The sequence below is a fragment of the Mustelus asterias genome, unplaced genomic scaffold (genome assembly GCF_964213995.1).
Source record: "Mustelus asterias unplaced genomic scaffold, sMusAst1.hap1.1 HAP1_SCAFFOLD_1071, whole genome shotgun sequence".
NCBI lineage: Eukaryota > Metazoa > Chordata > Chondrichthyes > Carcharhiniformes > Triakidae > Mustelus > Mustelus asterias.
The window spans coordinates 1-16,279 of NW_027591016.1; the positions used below are offsets into that span (position 1 = coordinate 1).

Genomic DNA, 16,279 nt, shown 5'->3' on the forward strand with positions numbered 1-16,279 from the left:
TCAGGCGATCGGGAGAATCTGCAGTGTAAAGTGAGACAGGATTATGAGTTGTGAGATTTCACCTTTGTTAGTGTCTGGAGGATGTCGACTCTGTCTGAAGCAGCTGGTAATCCAACAAACAAGGTCTTATCCAGACGCCCGGGCCGCAGTATGGCAGGATCAATAATATCTAATCAATAACCAGAAATACTCATCATCACCAAAGAACAAAGAACAGTACAGCACAGGAAACAGGCCCTTCGGCCCTCCAAGCCTGTGCCGCTCCTTGGTCCAACTAGACCAATCGTTTGTATCCCTCCATTCCCAGGCTGCTCATGTGACTCTCCAGGTAAGTCTTAAACGATGCCAGCGTGCCCGCCTCCACCTTGGCACCAAGACCGATTCATAACCACCCGTTACCAGCCTAACCCAGGCCAGGTCCCTGTGGTTTATTCTTGCTGTGAATACTTCAGCTTTATCTGTTGTACTGATCCGCTGGGCTCCTCCACCTCTGAGGATGGGGATATTTGTGGAACCTCCTCCCCCAGTGAGGTGTTTAATTGTCCACCGCCAGTCCCGCCTGGATGTGGCAGGATTGCAGAGCTTGGGTCTGATCCGTTGGTTGTGGGATTGTTTTCCCTGTCACTTGCTGATTGGACCGTTTGGTGTGCGAACAGTCCAGTCTTGTAGCTTCACCAGCTTGACACCTCATTTCCCGGTGCCTGGTGCTGCTCCTGGCATCCTTTCCGGAACTCTCTATTGAACCAGGGTTGATCTCCTGGCTTGATGGTAATGGTTGAGTGTCTGTGTCAGGTTGTTACTGGACTGGGAGGCAGCTGTCTCAAGCCCCCAAATATTAGCAAGGAGGACTTTGCAGGGTCAACAGGATAAAGTAAAGTTTATTTATTAGTCACAAGTAGGCTTTACATTCACACTGCAATGAAGTTACTGTGAAAATCCCCTAGTCGCCACACTCCGACACCTGTTCAGGAGAGAGAATTTAGTATGGCCAATCAACCTAACCCTTTGGAGGAAACCGGAGCACCCGGAGGAAACCCACACAGACACGGGGAGAACATGCAAACTCCACACAGACAGTCACTCAAGCTGAGAATCGAAGCTGGGTCTCTGACGATGTGAGGTAGCAGTGTGAACCACTGTGCAGTGAGGGTTAATAATAGCTGCATCAGTCGCTGTTCAATGGCCTGTCGGTTTCATTCACGTTAGGTTGGATACAACTGACCATTTCCGAGGGCAGTGAAAAGGCAACGACATTGCTGTGGCTCGTCAGTCACCACCTCCCAAGGCAGGATTCGAACCCTGGTCCCCACAGCATTACCCGGATTACAGACCCAGGCAGGGCTGGGACCAATATCCTCGCTAGTCCCATCGGGAAGGTTTTAAACCAGTCGTGGCAGCGGGGGAAGGAAACCAAAGTGTCAGCTTCAATGGATCATCAAATGGGAAGGACATTAGTGAGAAACGTGGTCAACACTTGGAACAACACAAGGAATAAGGGTTAAAGTGTCCGCAAGGTAAACTAAAGTTAAAGCACTTGGGATTGCAGGTAATGTCCAGAGATGGATAGAAAGCTGGTGAGCAGATAGGAAGCAAAGAGTTGGCATAGATGGATCCTTTTCTGATTGGCAGTCAGTGACTAGTGCGGTTCCGCAGGGAATCGGATCCCACCTGTTCACAATATATATGAATGATTTGGAAGAGGGAACTGAATGTATTATCCCCAAATTTGCAGATGACACAAAGTTGGATGGAGGGTGAGCTGTGAGGAGGATGCAGAGAAGCTTCAGCGTGATTTGGACAGGCTGAGTGTGTGGGTATCTGCACGACAGATGCAGTATAATGTGGATAAATGTGAGGTTATCGAATTTGGTGGCAATAATAATAAGACAGGCTATTATTTGAATGGGTGTAAATTGAGAGAGGCGGATACTCACCGAGACCTCGGTGTCCTTGTGCATCAGTCACTGAGAGTAAGTGCACAGGTACAGCAAACAGTGGAGAAGACAGATGGGACGTTGGCCTTCATAGCGAGAGGATTTGAGTATAGGGATAGGGATGTTTTGCTGCAATTCTATAGGGCGTTGGAGTATTGTGTGCCGTTCTGGCCTCCTTATCTGGAGAAGGATGTCCTTGTTATAGAGGGAGTGCAGCGAGGGTTTACTGGGATGGCAGGTCTGTCAAATGAGGAGGGATTGTGTCAGTTCGGATTATATTCACTGGAGTTTAGAAGTGTGAGAGGGGATCTCATAGAAACGTATAAAATTCTAACAGGGTTAGACAGGGTAGATTCAGAAAGAATGTTCCCAATGGTGGGGGAGTCCAGAACTAGGGGTCAGAGTTTGAGGATAAGGGGTAAACCTTTTAGAACTGAGGTGAGAAATGTCTTCACCCAGAGGGTGGTGAATGTGTGGAATTCACTGCCACAGAATGTCGTTGAGGCCATGATCAAGATGAATGGTGAACAGGCTCAAAGGGCCGAATGGCCTTCACCTGCTTCTAGTTTCTATTGGTTTATATGCTAATGCAGGATTATTACAGACAAGGACCATGGGTTAAGGGTACAGATAGACACATGGCAGCGGGGTGTCCCTGCTATAATGGAACACATCCCCCTCGCCCTCCCTTTCACACCCCCTCACACCATCCCCCTCCCCCAGGCCCTCCCACCGAAACCCCCCCCCCCCGCTGCGCACTCCCTCCCCCTCACCTGGTCTGTTAGTCGCTGCCATGATGAAGACCTGTTTCCGAGTCTGCAGACCATCCATCTCCGTCAGCAACTGGTTCACCACACGGACACTGGCCCCAGACTGAGGAGGGAGAGAGAGGGGGCAGAAAGCGGGTGGGGAGGGAGAGAGGGGGCAGAGAGCGGGTGGGGAGGGAGAGAGGGGGCAGAGAGGGGGTGGGGAGGGAGAGAGGGGGCAGAGAACAGGCGGGGAGGGAGAGAGGGGGCAGAGAACAGGCGGGGAGGGAGAGAGGGGGCAGAGAACAGGCGGGGAGGGAGAGAGGGGGCAGAGAACAGGCGGGGAGGGAGAGAGAGAGAGGAGGCAGAGAGCAGGAGGGGGAGAGAGAGAGGGAGCAGAGAGGGGGCGGGGAGAGAGAGAGGGAGCAGAGAGGGGGCGGGGAGAGAGGGGGCGGGGAGAGAGGGGGCGGGGAGAGAGGGGGCGGGGAGAGAGGGGGCGGGGAGAGAGGGGGCGGGGAGAGAGGGGGCGGGGAGAGAGGGGGCGGGGAGAGAGGGGGCGGGGAGAGAGGGGGCGGGGAGAGAGGGGGCGGGGAGAGAGGGGGCGGGGAGAGAGGGGGCGGGGAGAGAGGGGGCGGGGAGAGAGGGGGCGGGGAGAGAGGGGGCGGGGAGAGAGGGGGCGGGGAGAGAGGGGGCGGGGAGAGAGGGGGCGGGGAGAGAGGGGGCGGGGAGAGAGGGGGCGGGGAGAGAGGGGGCGGGGAGAGAGGGGGCGGGGAGAGAGGGGGCGGGGAGAGAGGGGGCGGGGAGAGAGGGGGCGGGGAGAGAGGGGGCGGGGAGAGAGGGGGCGGGGAGAGAGGGGGCGGGGAGAGAGGGGGCGGGGAGAGAGGGGGCGGGGAGAGAGGGGGCGGGGAGAGAGGGGGCGGGGAGAGAGGGGGCGGGGAGAGAGGGGGCGGGGAGAGAGGGGGCGGGGAGAGAGGGGGCGGGGAGAGAGGGGGCGGGGAGAGAGGGGGCGGGGAGAGAGGGGGCGGGGAGAGAGGGGGCGGGGAGAGAAGGGGGCGGGGAGAGAGAGAGGGCGGGGAGAGAGAGAGGGCGGGGAGAGAGAGAGGGCGGGGAGAGAGAGAGGGCGGGGAGAGAGGGGGCGGGGAGAGAGGGGGCGGGGAGAGAAGGGGCGGGGAGAGAGGGGGCGGGGAGAGAGGGGGCGGGGAGAGAGGGGGCGGGGAGAGAGGGGGCGGGGAGAGAGGGGGCGGGGAGAGAGGGGGCGGGGAGAGAGGGGGCGGGGAGAGAGGGGGCGGGGAGAGAGGGGACGGGGAGAGAGGGGACGGGGAGAGAGGGGGCGGGGAGAGAGGGGGCGGGGAGAGAGAGAGGGCGGGCGGGGGGGGGGTGAAGGAGGCAAAGGGAAAAGGGGGAAGGGGCAGGGGAGCGGGGAGGTGGACGGAGAAGCAGCGTAAGATGGCAGAGATGGAGTGAGAGTATTGAGGAGCAAAGGTGTGAAGGGGGAAGGGGAATTGGACGTGGGGGGGAAAGAGGGAGGGAAAGGTTCATGGTGACGGGTGAATGAGAAATAAACAAGATACAAATCATCCAGAGACAGGAAGAAAACTAAATGAGTAACCAGCAATGCGAGTCACCCAGTCCACACGGTTCCAGACCAACCTCACCCCCCCCCACTGCCCGATATCCCCGAAAAACCAACAACCTCAGCCAGAGCGACCTCTGATCCCCGAGGATAGAGTCTAACGATGGAGTTAATACTCACTCCGTGCTCTCATTCCCGAGGATAGAGTCTAACGATGGAGTTAATACTCACTCCGTGCTCTCATCCCCGAGGATAGAGTCTAACGATGGAGTTAATACTCACTCCGTGCTCCGATCCCCGAGGATAGAGTCTAACGATGGAGTCAATACTCACTCCGTGCTCCGATCCCCGAGGATAGAGTCTAACGATGGAGTTAATACTCACTCCGTGCTCTCATTCCCGAGGATAGAGTCTAACGATGGAGTTAATACTCACTCCGTGCTCTCATCCTCGAGGATAGAGTCTAACGATGGAGTTAATACTCACTCCGTGCTCCGATCCCCGAGGATAGAGTCTAACGATGGAGTTAATACTCACTCCGTGCTCTCATCCCCGAGGATAGAGTCTAACGATGGAGTTAATACTCACTCCGTGCTCTCATTCCCGAGGATAGAGTCTAACGATGGAGTTAATACTCACTCCGTGCTCTCATTCCCGAGGATAGAGTCTAACGATGGAGTTAATACTCACTCCGTGCTCTCATTCCCGAGCATAGAGTCTAACGATGGAGTTAATACTCACTCCGTGCTCTCATTCCCGAGGATAGAGTCTAACGATGGAGTTAATACTCACTCCGTGCTCCGATCCCCGAGGATAGAGTCTAACGATGGATTTAACACTCACTCCGTGCTCTGATCCCCGAGGATAGAGTCTAACGATGGAGTTAATACTCACTCCGTGCTCTGATCCCCGAGGATAGAGTCTAAGGATGGAGTTAATACTCACTCCGTGCTCTGATCCCCGAGGATAGAGTCTAACGATGGAGTTAATACTCACTCCGTGCTCTCATTCCCGAGGATAGAGTCTAACGATGGAGTTAATACTCACTCCGTGCTCTCATTCCCGAGGATAGAGTCTAACGATGGAGTTAATACTCACTCCGTGCTCCGATCCCCGAGGATAGAGTCTAACGATGGAGTTAACACTCACTCCGTGCTCTCATTCCCGAGGATAGAGTCTAACGATGGAGTTAATACTCACTCCGTGCTCCGATCCCCGAGGATAGAGTCTAAGGATGGAGTTAATACTCACTCCGTGCTCTGATCCCCGAGGATAGAGTCTAACGATGGAGTTAATACTCACTCCGTGCTCTCATTCCCGAGGATAGAGTCTAACGATGGAGTTAATACTCACTCCGTGCTCTCATTCCCGAGGATAGAGTCTAACGATGGAGTTAATACTCACTCCGTGCTCCGATCCCCGAGGATAGAGTCTAACGATGGAGTTAATACTCACTCCGTGCTCTCATTCCCGAGGATAGAGTCTAACGATGGAGTTAATACTCACTCCGTGCTCCGATCCCCGAGGATAGAGTCTAACGATGGAGTTAATACTCACTCCGTGCTCTGATCCCCGAGGATAGAGTCTAACGATGGAGTTAATACTCACTCCGTGCTCCGATCCCCGAGGATAGAGTCTAACGATGGAGTTAACACTCACTCCGTGCTCTGATCCCCGAGGATAGAGTCTAACGATGGAGTTAATACTCACTCCGTGCTCTGATCCCCGAGGATAGAGTCTAAGGATGGAGTTAATACTCACTCCGTGCTCTGATCCCCGAGGATAGAGTCTAACGATGGAGTTAATACTCACTCCGTGCTCTCATTCCCGAGGATAGAGTCTAACGATGGAGTTAATACTCACTCCGTGCTCTGATCCCCGAGGATAGAGTCTAACGATGGAGTTAATACTCACTCCGTGCTCTCATTCCCGAGGATAGAGTCTAACGATGGAGTTAATACTCACTCCGTGCTCCGATCCCCGAGGATAGAGTCTAACGATGGAGTTAATACTCACTCCGTGCTCTGATCCCCGAGGATAGAGTCTAACGATGGAGTTAATACTCACTCCGTGCTCTCATTCCCGAGGATAGAGTCTAACGATGGAGTTAATACTCACTCCGTGCTCTCATTCCCAAGGATAGAGTCTAACGATGGAGTTAATACTCACTCCGTGCTCTGATCCCCGAGGATAGAGTCTAACGATGGAGTTAATACTCACTCCGTGCTCCGATCCCCGAGGATAGAGTCTAACGATGGAGTCAATACTCACTCCGTGCTCCGATCCCCGAGGATAGAGTCTAACGATGGAGTTAATACTCACTCCGTGCTCTCATTCCCGAGGATAGAGTCTAACGATGGAGTTAATACTCACTCCGTGCTCCGATCCCCGAGGATAGAGTCTAACGATGGAGTTAATACTCACTCCGTGCTCTGATCCCCGAGGATAGAGTCTAACGATGGAGTTAATACTCACTCCGTGCTCTCATTCCCGAGGATAGAGTCTAACGATGGAGTTAATACTCACTCCGTGCTCCGATCCCCGAGGATAGAGTCTAACGATGGAGTTAATACTCACTCCGTGCTCTCATCCCGAGGATAGAGTCTAACGATGGAGTTAATACTCACTCCGTGCTCTGATTCCCGAGGATAGAGTCTAACGATGGAGTTAATACTCACTCCGTGCTCTCATTCCCGAGGATAGAGTCTAACGATGGAGTTAATACTCACTCCGTGCTCTCATCCCCGAGGATAGAGTCTAACGATGGAGTTAATACTCACTCCGTGCTCCGATCCCCGAGGATAGAGTCTAACGATGGAGTTAATACTCACTCCGTGCTCTCATTCCCGAGGATAGAGTCTAACGATGGAGTTAATACTCACTCCGTGCTCTCATCCCCGAGGATAGAGTCTAACGATGGAGTTAATACTCACTCCGTGCTCCGATCCCCGAGGATAGAGTCTAACGATGGAGTTAATACTCACTCCGTGCTCTCATCCCCGAGGATAGAGTCTAACGATGGAGTTAATACTCACTCCGTGCTCTCATTCCCGAGGATAGAGTCTAACGATGGAGTTAATACTCACTCCGTGCTCTCATTCCCGAGGATAGAGTCTAACGATGGAGTTAATACTCACTCCGTGCTCTCATTCCCGAGCATAGAGTCTAACGATGGAGTTAATACTCACTCCGTGCTCTCATTCCCGAGGATAGAGTCTAACGATGGAGTTAATACTCACTCCGTGCTCCGATCCCCGAGTATAGAGTCTAACGATGGAGTTAACACTCACTCCGTGCTCTGATCCCCGAGGATAGAGTCTAACGATGGAGTTAATACTCACTCCGTGCTCTGATCCCCGAGGATAGAGTCTAAGGATGGAGTTAATACTCACTCCGTGCTCTGATCCCCGAGGATAGAGTCTAACGATGGAGTTAATACTCACTCCGTGCTCTCATTCCCGAGGATAGAGTCTAACGATGGAGTTAATACTCACTCCGTGCTCTGATCCCCGAGGATAGAGTCTAACGATGGAGTTAATACTCACTCCGTGCTCTCATTCCCGAGGATAGAGTCTAACGATGGAGTTAATACTCACTCCGTGCTCCGATCCCCGAGGATAGAGTCTAACGATGGAGTTAATACTCACTCCGTGCTCTCATTCACGAGGATAGAGTCTAACGATGGAGTTAATACTCACTCCGTGCTCCGATCCCCGAGGATAGAGTCTAACGATGGAGTTAATACTCACTCCGTGCTCTGATCCCCGAGGATAGAGTCTAACGATGGAGTTAATACTCACTCCGTGCTCTCATTCCCGAGGATAGAGTCTAACGATGGAGTTAATACTCACTCCGTGCTCTCATTCCCGAGGATAGAGTCTAACGATGGAGTTAATACTCACTCCGTGCTCTGATCCCCGAGGATAGAGTCTAACGATGGAGTTAATACTCACTCCCTGCTCCGATCCCCGAGGATAGAGTCTAACGATGGAGTCAATACTCACTCCGTGCTCCGATCCCCGAGGATAGAGTCTAACGATGGAGTTAATACTCACTCCGTGCTCTCATTCCCGAGGATAGAGTCTAACGATGGAGTTAATACTCACTCCGTGCTCCGATCCCCGAGGATAGAGTCTAACGATGGAGTTAATACTCACTCCGTGCTCTGATCCCCGAGGATAGAGTCTAACGATGGAGTTAATACTCACTCCGTGCTCTCATTCCCGAGGATAGAGTCTAACGATGGAGTTAATACTCACTCCGTGCTCCGATCCCCGAGGATAGAGTCTAACGATGGAGTTAATACTCACTCCGTGCTCTCATCCCGAGGATAGAGTCTAACGATGGAGTTAATACTCACTCCGTGCTCTGATTCCCGAGGATAGAGTCTAACGATGGAGTTAATACTCACTCCGTGCTCTCATTCCCGAGGATAGAGTCTAACGATGGAGTTAATACTCACTCCGTGCTCCGATCCCGGAGGATAGAGTCTAACGATGGAGTTAATACTCACTCCGTGCTCTCATTCCCGAGGATAGAGTCTAATGATGGAGTTAATACTCACTCTGTGCTCTCATTCCCGAGGATAGAGTCTAACGATGGAGTTAATACTCACTCCGTGCTCCGATCCCCGAGGATAGAGTCTAACGATGGAGTTAATACTCACTCCGTGCTCTCATTCCCGAGGATAGAGTCTAACGATGGAGTTAATACTCACTCCGTGCTCCGATCCCCGAGGATAGAGTCTAACGATGGAGTTAACACTCACTCCGTGCTCTGATCCCCGAGGATAGAGTCTAACGATGGAGTTAATACTCACTCCGTGCTCTCATTCCCGAGGATAGAGTCTAACGATGGAGTTAATACTCACTCCGTGCTCTCATTCCCAAGGATAGAGTCTAACGATGGAGTTAACACTCACTCCGTGCTCTGATCCCCGAGGATAGAGTCTAACGATGGAGTTAATACTCACTCCGTGCTCTGATCCCCGAGGATAGAGTCTAACGATGGAGTTAGTACTCACTCCGTGCTCTGATCCCCGAGGATTGTGTCTAACGATGGAGTTAATACTCACTCCGTGCTCTGATCCCCGAGGATAGAGTCGAACGATGGAGTTAGTACTCACTCCGTGCTCTCATTCCCGAGGATAGAGTCTAACAATGGAGTTAATACTCACTCCGTGCTCCGATCCCCGAGGATAGAGTCTAACGATGCAGTTAATACTCACTCCGTGCTCTGATCCCCGAGGATAGAGTCTAACGATGGAGTTAATACTCACTCCGTGCTCTCATTCCCGAGGATAGAGTCTAACGATGGAGTTAATACTCACTCCGTGCTCTGATCCCCGAGGATAGAGTCTAACGATGGAGTTAATACTCACTCCGTGCTCTCATTCCCGAGGATAGAGTCTAACGATGGAGTTAATACTCACTCCGTGCTCCGATCCCCGAGGATAGAGTCTAACGATGGAGTTAATACTCACTCTGTGCTCCGATCCCCGAGGATAGAGTCTAACGATGGAGTTAATACTCACTCCGTGCTCTGATCCCCGAGGATAGAGTCTAACGATGGAGTTAATACTCACTCCGTGCTCCGATCCCCGAGGATAGAGTCTAACGATGGAGTTAATACTCACTCCGTGCTCCGATCCCCGAGGATAGAGTCTAACGATGGAGTTAATACTCACTCCGTGCTCTCATTCCCGAGGATAGAGTCTAACGATGGAGTTAATACTCACTCCGTGCTCCGATCCCCGAGGATAGAGTCTAACGATGGAGTTAATACTCACTCCGTGCTCTGATCCCCGAGGATAGAGTCTAACGATGGAGTTAATACTCACTCCGTGCTCCGATCCCCGAGGATAGAGTCTAACGATGGAGTTAACACTCACTCCGTGCTCTGATCCCCGAGGATAGAGTCTAACGATGGAGTTAATACTCACTCCGTGCTCTGATCCCCGAGGATAGAGTCTAAGGATGGAGTTAATACTCACTCCGTGCTCTGATCCCCGAGGATAGAGTCTAACGATGGAGTTAATACTCACTCCGTGCTCTCATTCCCGAGGATAGAGTCTAACGATGGAGTTAATACTCACTCCGTGCTCTGATCCCCGAGGATAGAGTCTAACGATGGAGTTAATACTCACTCCGTGCTCTCATTCCCGAGGATAGAGTCTAACGATGGAGTTAATACTCACTCCGTGCTCCGATCCCCGAGGATAGAGTCTAACGATGGAGTTAATACTCACTCCGTGCTCTCATTCCCGAGGATAGAGTCTAACGATGGAGTTAATACTCACTCCGTGCTCCGATCCCCGAGGATAGAGTCTAACGATGGAGTTAATACTCACTCCGTGCTCTGATCCCCGAGGATAGAGTCTAACGATGGAGTTAATACTCACTCCGTGCTCTCATTCCCGAGGATAGAGTCTAACGATGGAGTTAATACTCACTCCGTGCTCTCATTCCCAAGGATAGAGTCTAACGATGGAGTTAATACTCACTCCGTGCTCTGATCCCCGAGGATAGAGTCTAACGATGGAGTTAATACTCACTCCGTGCTCCGATCCCCGAGGATAGAGTCTAACGATGGAGTCAATACTCACTCCGTGCTCCGATCCCCGAGGATAGAGTCTAACGATGGAGTTAATACTCACTCCGTGCTCTCATTCCCGAGGATAGAGTCTAACGATGGAGTTAATACTCACTCCGTGCTCCGATCCCCGAGGATAGAGTCTAACGATGGAGTTAATACTCACTCCGTGCTCTGATCCCCGAGGATAGAGTCTAACGATGGAGTTAATACTCACTCCGTGCTCTCATTCCCGAGGATAGAGTCTAACGATGGAGTTAATACTCACTCCGTGCTCCGATCCCCGAGGATAGAGTCTAACGATGGAGTTAATACTCACTCCGTGCTCTCATCCCGAGGATAGAGTCTAACGATGGAGTTAATACTCACTCCGTGCTCTGATTCCCGAGGATAGAGTCTAACGATGGAGTTAATACTCACTCCGTGCTCTCATTCCCGAGGATAGAGTCTAACGATGGAGTTAATACTCACTCCGTGCTCTCATCCCCGAGGATAGAGTCTAACGATGGAGTTAATACTCACTCCGTGCTCCGATCCCCGAGGATAGAGTCTAACGATGGAGTTAATACTCACTCCGTGCTCTCATTCCCGAGGATAGAGTCTAACGATGGAGTTAATACTCACTCCGTGCTCCGATCCCCGAGTATAGAGTCTAACGATGGAGTTAACACTCACTCCGTGCTCTGATCCCCGAGGATAGAGTCTAACGATGGAGTTAATACTCACTCCGTGCTCTGATCCCCGAGGATAGAGTCTAAGGATGGAGTTAATACTCACTCCGTGCTCTGATCCCCGAGGATAGAGTCTAACGATGGAGTTAATACTCACTCCGTGCTCTCAGTCCCGAGGATAGAGTCTAACGATGGAGTTAATACTCACTCCGTGCTCTGATCCCCGAGGATAGAGTCTAACGATGGAGTTAATACTCACTCCGTGCTCTCATTCCCGAGGATAGAGTCTAACGATGGAGTTAATACTCACTCCGTGCTCCGATCCCCGAGGATAGAGTCTAACGATGGAGTTAATACTCACTCCGTGCTCTCATTCACGAGGATAGAGTCTAACGATGGAGTTAATACTCACTCCGTGCTCCGATCCCCGAGGATAGAGTCTAACGATGGAGTTAATACTCACTCCGTGCTCTGATCCCCGAGGATAGAGTCTAACGATGGAGTTAATACTCACTCCGTGCTCTCATTCCCGAGGATAGAGTCTAACGATGGAGTTAATACTCACTCCGTGCTCTCATTCCCGAGGATAGAGTCTAACGATGGAGTTAATACTCACTCCGTGCTCTGATCCCCGAGGATAGAGTCTAACGATGGAGTTAATACTCACTCCCTGCTCCGATCCCCGAGGATAGAGTCTAACGATGGAGTCAATACTCACTCCGTGCTCCGATCCCCGAGGATAGAGTCTAACGATGGAGTTAATACTCACTCCGTGCTCTCATTCCCGAGGATAGAGTCTAACGATGGAGTTAATACTCACTCCGTGCTCCGATCCCCGAGGATAGAGTCTAACGATGGAGTTAATACTCACTCCGTGCTCTGATCCCCGAGGATAGAGTCTAACGATGGAGTTAATACTCACTCCGTGCTCTCATTCCCGAGGATAGAGTCTAACGATGGAGTTAATACTCACTCCGTGCTCTGATCCCCGAGGATAGAGTCTAACGATGGAGTTAATACTCACTCCGTGCTCTGATCCCCGAGGATAGAGTCTAACGATGGAGTTAATACTCACTCCCTGCTCCGATCCCCGAGGATAGAGTCTAACGATGGAGTCAATACTCACTCCGTGCTCCGATCCCCGAGGATAGAGTCTAACGATGGAGTTAATACTCACTCCGTGCTCTCATTCCCGAGGATAGAGTCTAACGATGGAGTTAATACTCACTCCGTGCTCCGATCCCCGAGGATAGAGTCTAACGATGGAGTTAATACTCACTCCGTGCTCTGATCCCCGAGGATAGAGTCTAACGATGGAGTTAATACTCACTCCGTGCTCTCATTCCCGAGGATAGAGTCTAACGATGGAGTTAATACTCACTCCGTGCTCCGATCCCCGAGGATAGAGTCTAACGATGGAGTTAATACTCACTCCGTGCTCTCATCCCGAGGATAGAGTCTAACGATGGAGTTAATACTCACTCCGTGCTCTCATTCCCGAGGATAGAGTCTAACGATGGAGTTAATACTCACTCCGTGCTCCGATCCCGGAGGATAGAGTCTAACGATGGAGTTAATACTCACTCCGTGCTCTCATTCCCGAGGATAGAGTCTAATGATGGAGTTAATACTCACTCTGTGCACTCATTCCCGAGGATAGAGTCTAACGATGGAGTTAATACTCACTCCGTGCTCCGATCCCCGAGGATAGAGTCTAACGATGGAGTTAATACTCACTCCGTGCTCTCATTCCCGAGGATAGAGTCTAACGATGGAGTTAATACTCACTCCGTGCTCCGATCCCCGAGGATAGAGTCTAACGATGGAGTTAACACTCACTCCGTGCTCTGATCCCCGAGGATAGAGTCTAACGATGGAGTTAATACTCACTCCGTGCTCTCATTCCCGAGGATAGAGTCTAACGATGGAGTTAATACTCACTCCGTGCTCTCATTCCCAAGGATAGAGTCTAACGATGGAGTTAACACTCACTCCGTGCTCTGATCCCCGAGGATAGAGTCTAACGATGGAGTTAATACTCACTCCGTGCTCTGATCCCCGAGGATAGAGTCTAACGATGGAGTTAGTACTCACTCCGTGCTCTGATCCCCGAGGATTGTGTCTAACGATGGAGTTAATACTCACTCCGTGCTCTGATCCCCGAGGATAGAGTCGAACGATGGAGTTAGTACTCACTCCGTGCTCTCATTCCCGAGGATAGAGTCTAACAATGGAGTTAATACTCACTCCGTGCTCCGATCCCCGAGGATAGAGTCTAACGATGCAGTTAATACTCACTCCGTGCTCTGATCCCCGAGGATAGAGTCTAACGATGGAGTTAATACTCACTCCGTGCTCTCATTCCCGAGGATAGAGTCTAACGATGGAGTTAATACTCACTCCGTGCTCTGATCCCCGAGGATAGAGTCTAACGATGGAGTTAATACTCACTCCGTGCTCTCATTCCCGAGGATAGAGTCTAACTTTGGAGTTAATACTCACTCCGTGCTCCGATCCCCGAGGATAGAGTCTAACGATGGAGTTAATACTCACTCCGTGCTCCGATCCCCGAGGATAGAGTCTAACGATGGAGTTAATACTCACTCCGTGCTCTGATCCCCGAGGATAGAGTCTAACGATGGAGTTAATACTCACTCCGTGCTCCGATCCCCGAGGATAGAGTCTAACGATGGAGTTAATACTCACTCCGTGCTCCGATCCCCGAGGATAGAGTCTAACGATGGAGTTAATACTCACTCCGTGCTCTCATTCCCGAGGATAGAGTCTAACGATGGAGTTAATACTCACTCCGTGCTCCGATCCCCGAGGATAGAGTCTAACGATGGAGTTAATACTCACTCCGTGCTCCGATCCCCGAGGATAGAGTCTAACGATGGAGTTAATACTCACTCCGTGCTCCGATCCCCGAGGATAGAGTCTAACGATGGAGTTAATACTCACTCCGTGCTCCGATCCCCGAGGGTAGAGTCTAACGATGGAGTTAATACTCACTCCGTGCTCCGATCCCCGAGGATAGAGTCTAACGATGGAGTTAATACTCACTCCGTGCTCCAATCCCCGAGGATAGAGTCTAACGATGGAGTTAATACTCACTCCGTGCTCCGATCCCCGAGGATAGAGTCTAACGATGGAGTTAATACTCACTCCGTGCTCCGATCCCCGAGGATAGAGTCTAACGATGGAGTTAATACTCACTCCGTGCTCCGATCCCCGAGGGTAGAGTCTAACGATGCAGTTAATACTCACTCCGTGCTCTCATTCCCGAGGATAGAGTCTAACGATGGAGTTAATACTCACTCCGTGCTCTCATTCCCGAGGATAGAGTCTAACGATGGAGTTAATACTCACTCCGTGCTCTGATCCCCGAGGATAGAGTCTAACGATGGAGTTAACACTCACTCCGTGCTCTCATTCCCGAGGATAGAGTCTAACGATGGAGTTAATACTCACTCCGTGCTCTGATCCCCGAGGATAGAGTCTAACGATGGAGTTAACACTCACTCCCTGCTCTCATTCCCGAGGATAGAGTCTAACGATGGAGTTAATACTCACTCCGTGCTCCGATCCCCGAGGATAGAGTCTAACGATGGAGTTAATACTCACTCCGTGCTCCGATCCCCGAGGATAGAGTCTAACGATGGAGTTAATACTCACTCCGTGCTCCGATCCCCGAGGATAGAGTCTAACGATGGAGTTAATACTCACTCCGTGCTCCGATCCCCGAGGGTAGAGTCTAACGATGGAGTTAATACTCACTCCGTGCTCCGATCCCCGAGGATAGAGTCTAACGATGGAGTTAATACTCACTCCGTGCTCCAATCCCCGAGGATAGAGTCTAACGATGGAGTTAATACTCACTCCGTGCTCCGATCCCCGAGGATAGAGTCTAACGATGGAGTTAATACTCACTCCGTGCTCCGATCCCCGAGGATAGAGTCTAACGATGGAGTTAATACTCACTCCGTGCTCCGATCCCCGAGGGTAGAGTCTAACGATGCAGTTAATACTCACTCCGTGCTCTCATTCCCGAGGATAGAGTCTAACGATGGAGTTAATACTCACTCCGTGCTCTCATTCCCGAGGATAGAGTCTAACGATGGAGTTAATACTCACTCCGTGCTCTGATCCCCGAGGATAGAGTCTAACGATGGAGTTAACACTCACTCCGTGCTCTCATTCCCGAGGATAGAGTCTAACGATGGAGTTAATACTCACTCCGTGCTCTGATCCCCGAGGATAGAGTCTAACGATGGAGTTAACACTCACTCCCTGCTCTCATTCCCGAGGATAGAGTCTAACGATGGAGTTAATACTCACTCCGTGCTCTGATCCCCGAGGATAGAGTCTAACGATGGAGTTAACACTCACTCCGTGCTCGCATTCCCGAGGATAGAGTCTAACGATGGAGTTAATACTCACTCCGTGCTCTGATCCCCGAGGATAGAGTCTAACGATGGAGTTAATACACACTCCGTGCTCCGATCCCCGAGGATAGAGTCTAACGATGGAGTTAATACTCACTCCGTGCTCCGATCCCCGAGGATAGAGTCTAACGATGGAGTTAATACTCACTCCGTGCTCTCATTCCCGAGGATAGAGTCTAACGATGGAGTTAATACTCACTCCGTGCTCCGATCCCCGAGGGTAGAGTCTAACGATGGAGTTAATACTCACTCCGTGCTCCGATCCCCGAGGGTAGAGTCTAACGATGGAGTTAATACTCACTCCGTGCTCTCATTCCCG

General features: G+C 51.4%; 1 protein-coding gene across 1 annotated transcript in view; it reads right to left on the reverse strand.

Moving 5' to 3' along the window:
- Window positions 1-62: 62 nt before the first annotated feature.
- The window catches only part of LOC144487832 (nuclear valosin-containing protein-like), a gene marked incomplete at its 3' end in the record, with an annotated part of 118,302 nt that continues 102,085 nt past the window's right edge, over window positions 63-16,279 (reverse strand). The window contains exons 11-12 of the mRNA XM_078205906.1: window positions 2,708-2,807; window positions 63-169 (exon numbers count right to left, since the gene is read on the reverse strand). Coding sequence (XP_078062032.1) covers window positions 63-169; window positions 2,708-2,807 — 207 coding nt within the window. The remainder of the gene's footprint in view (window positions 170-2,707; window positions 2,808-16,279) is intronic.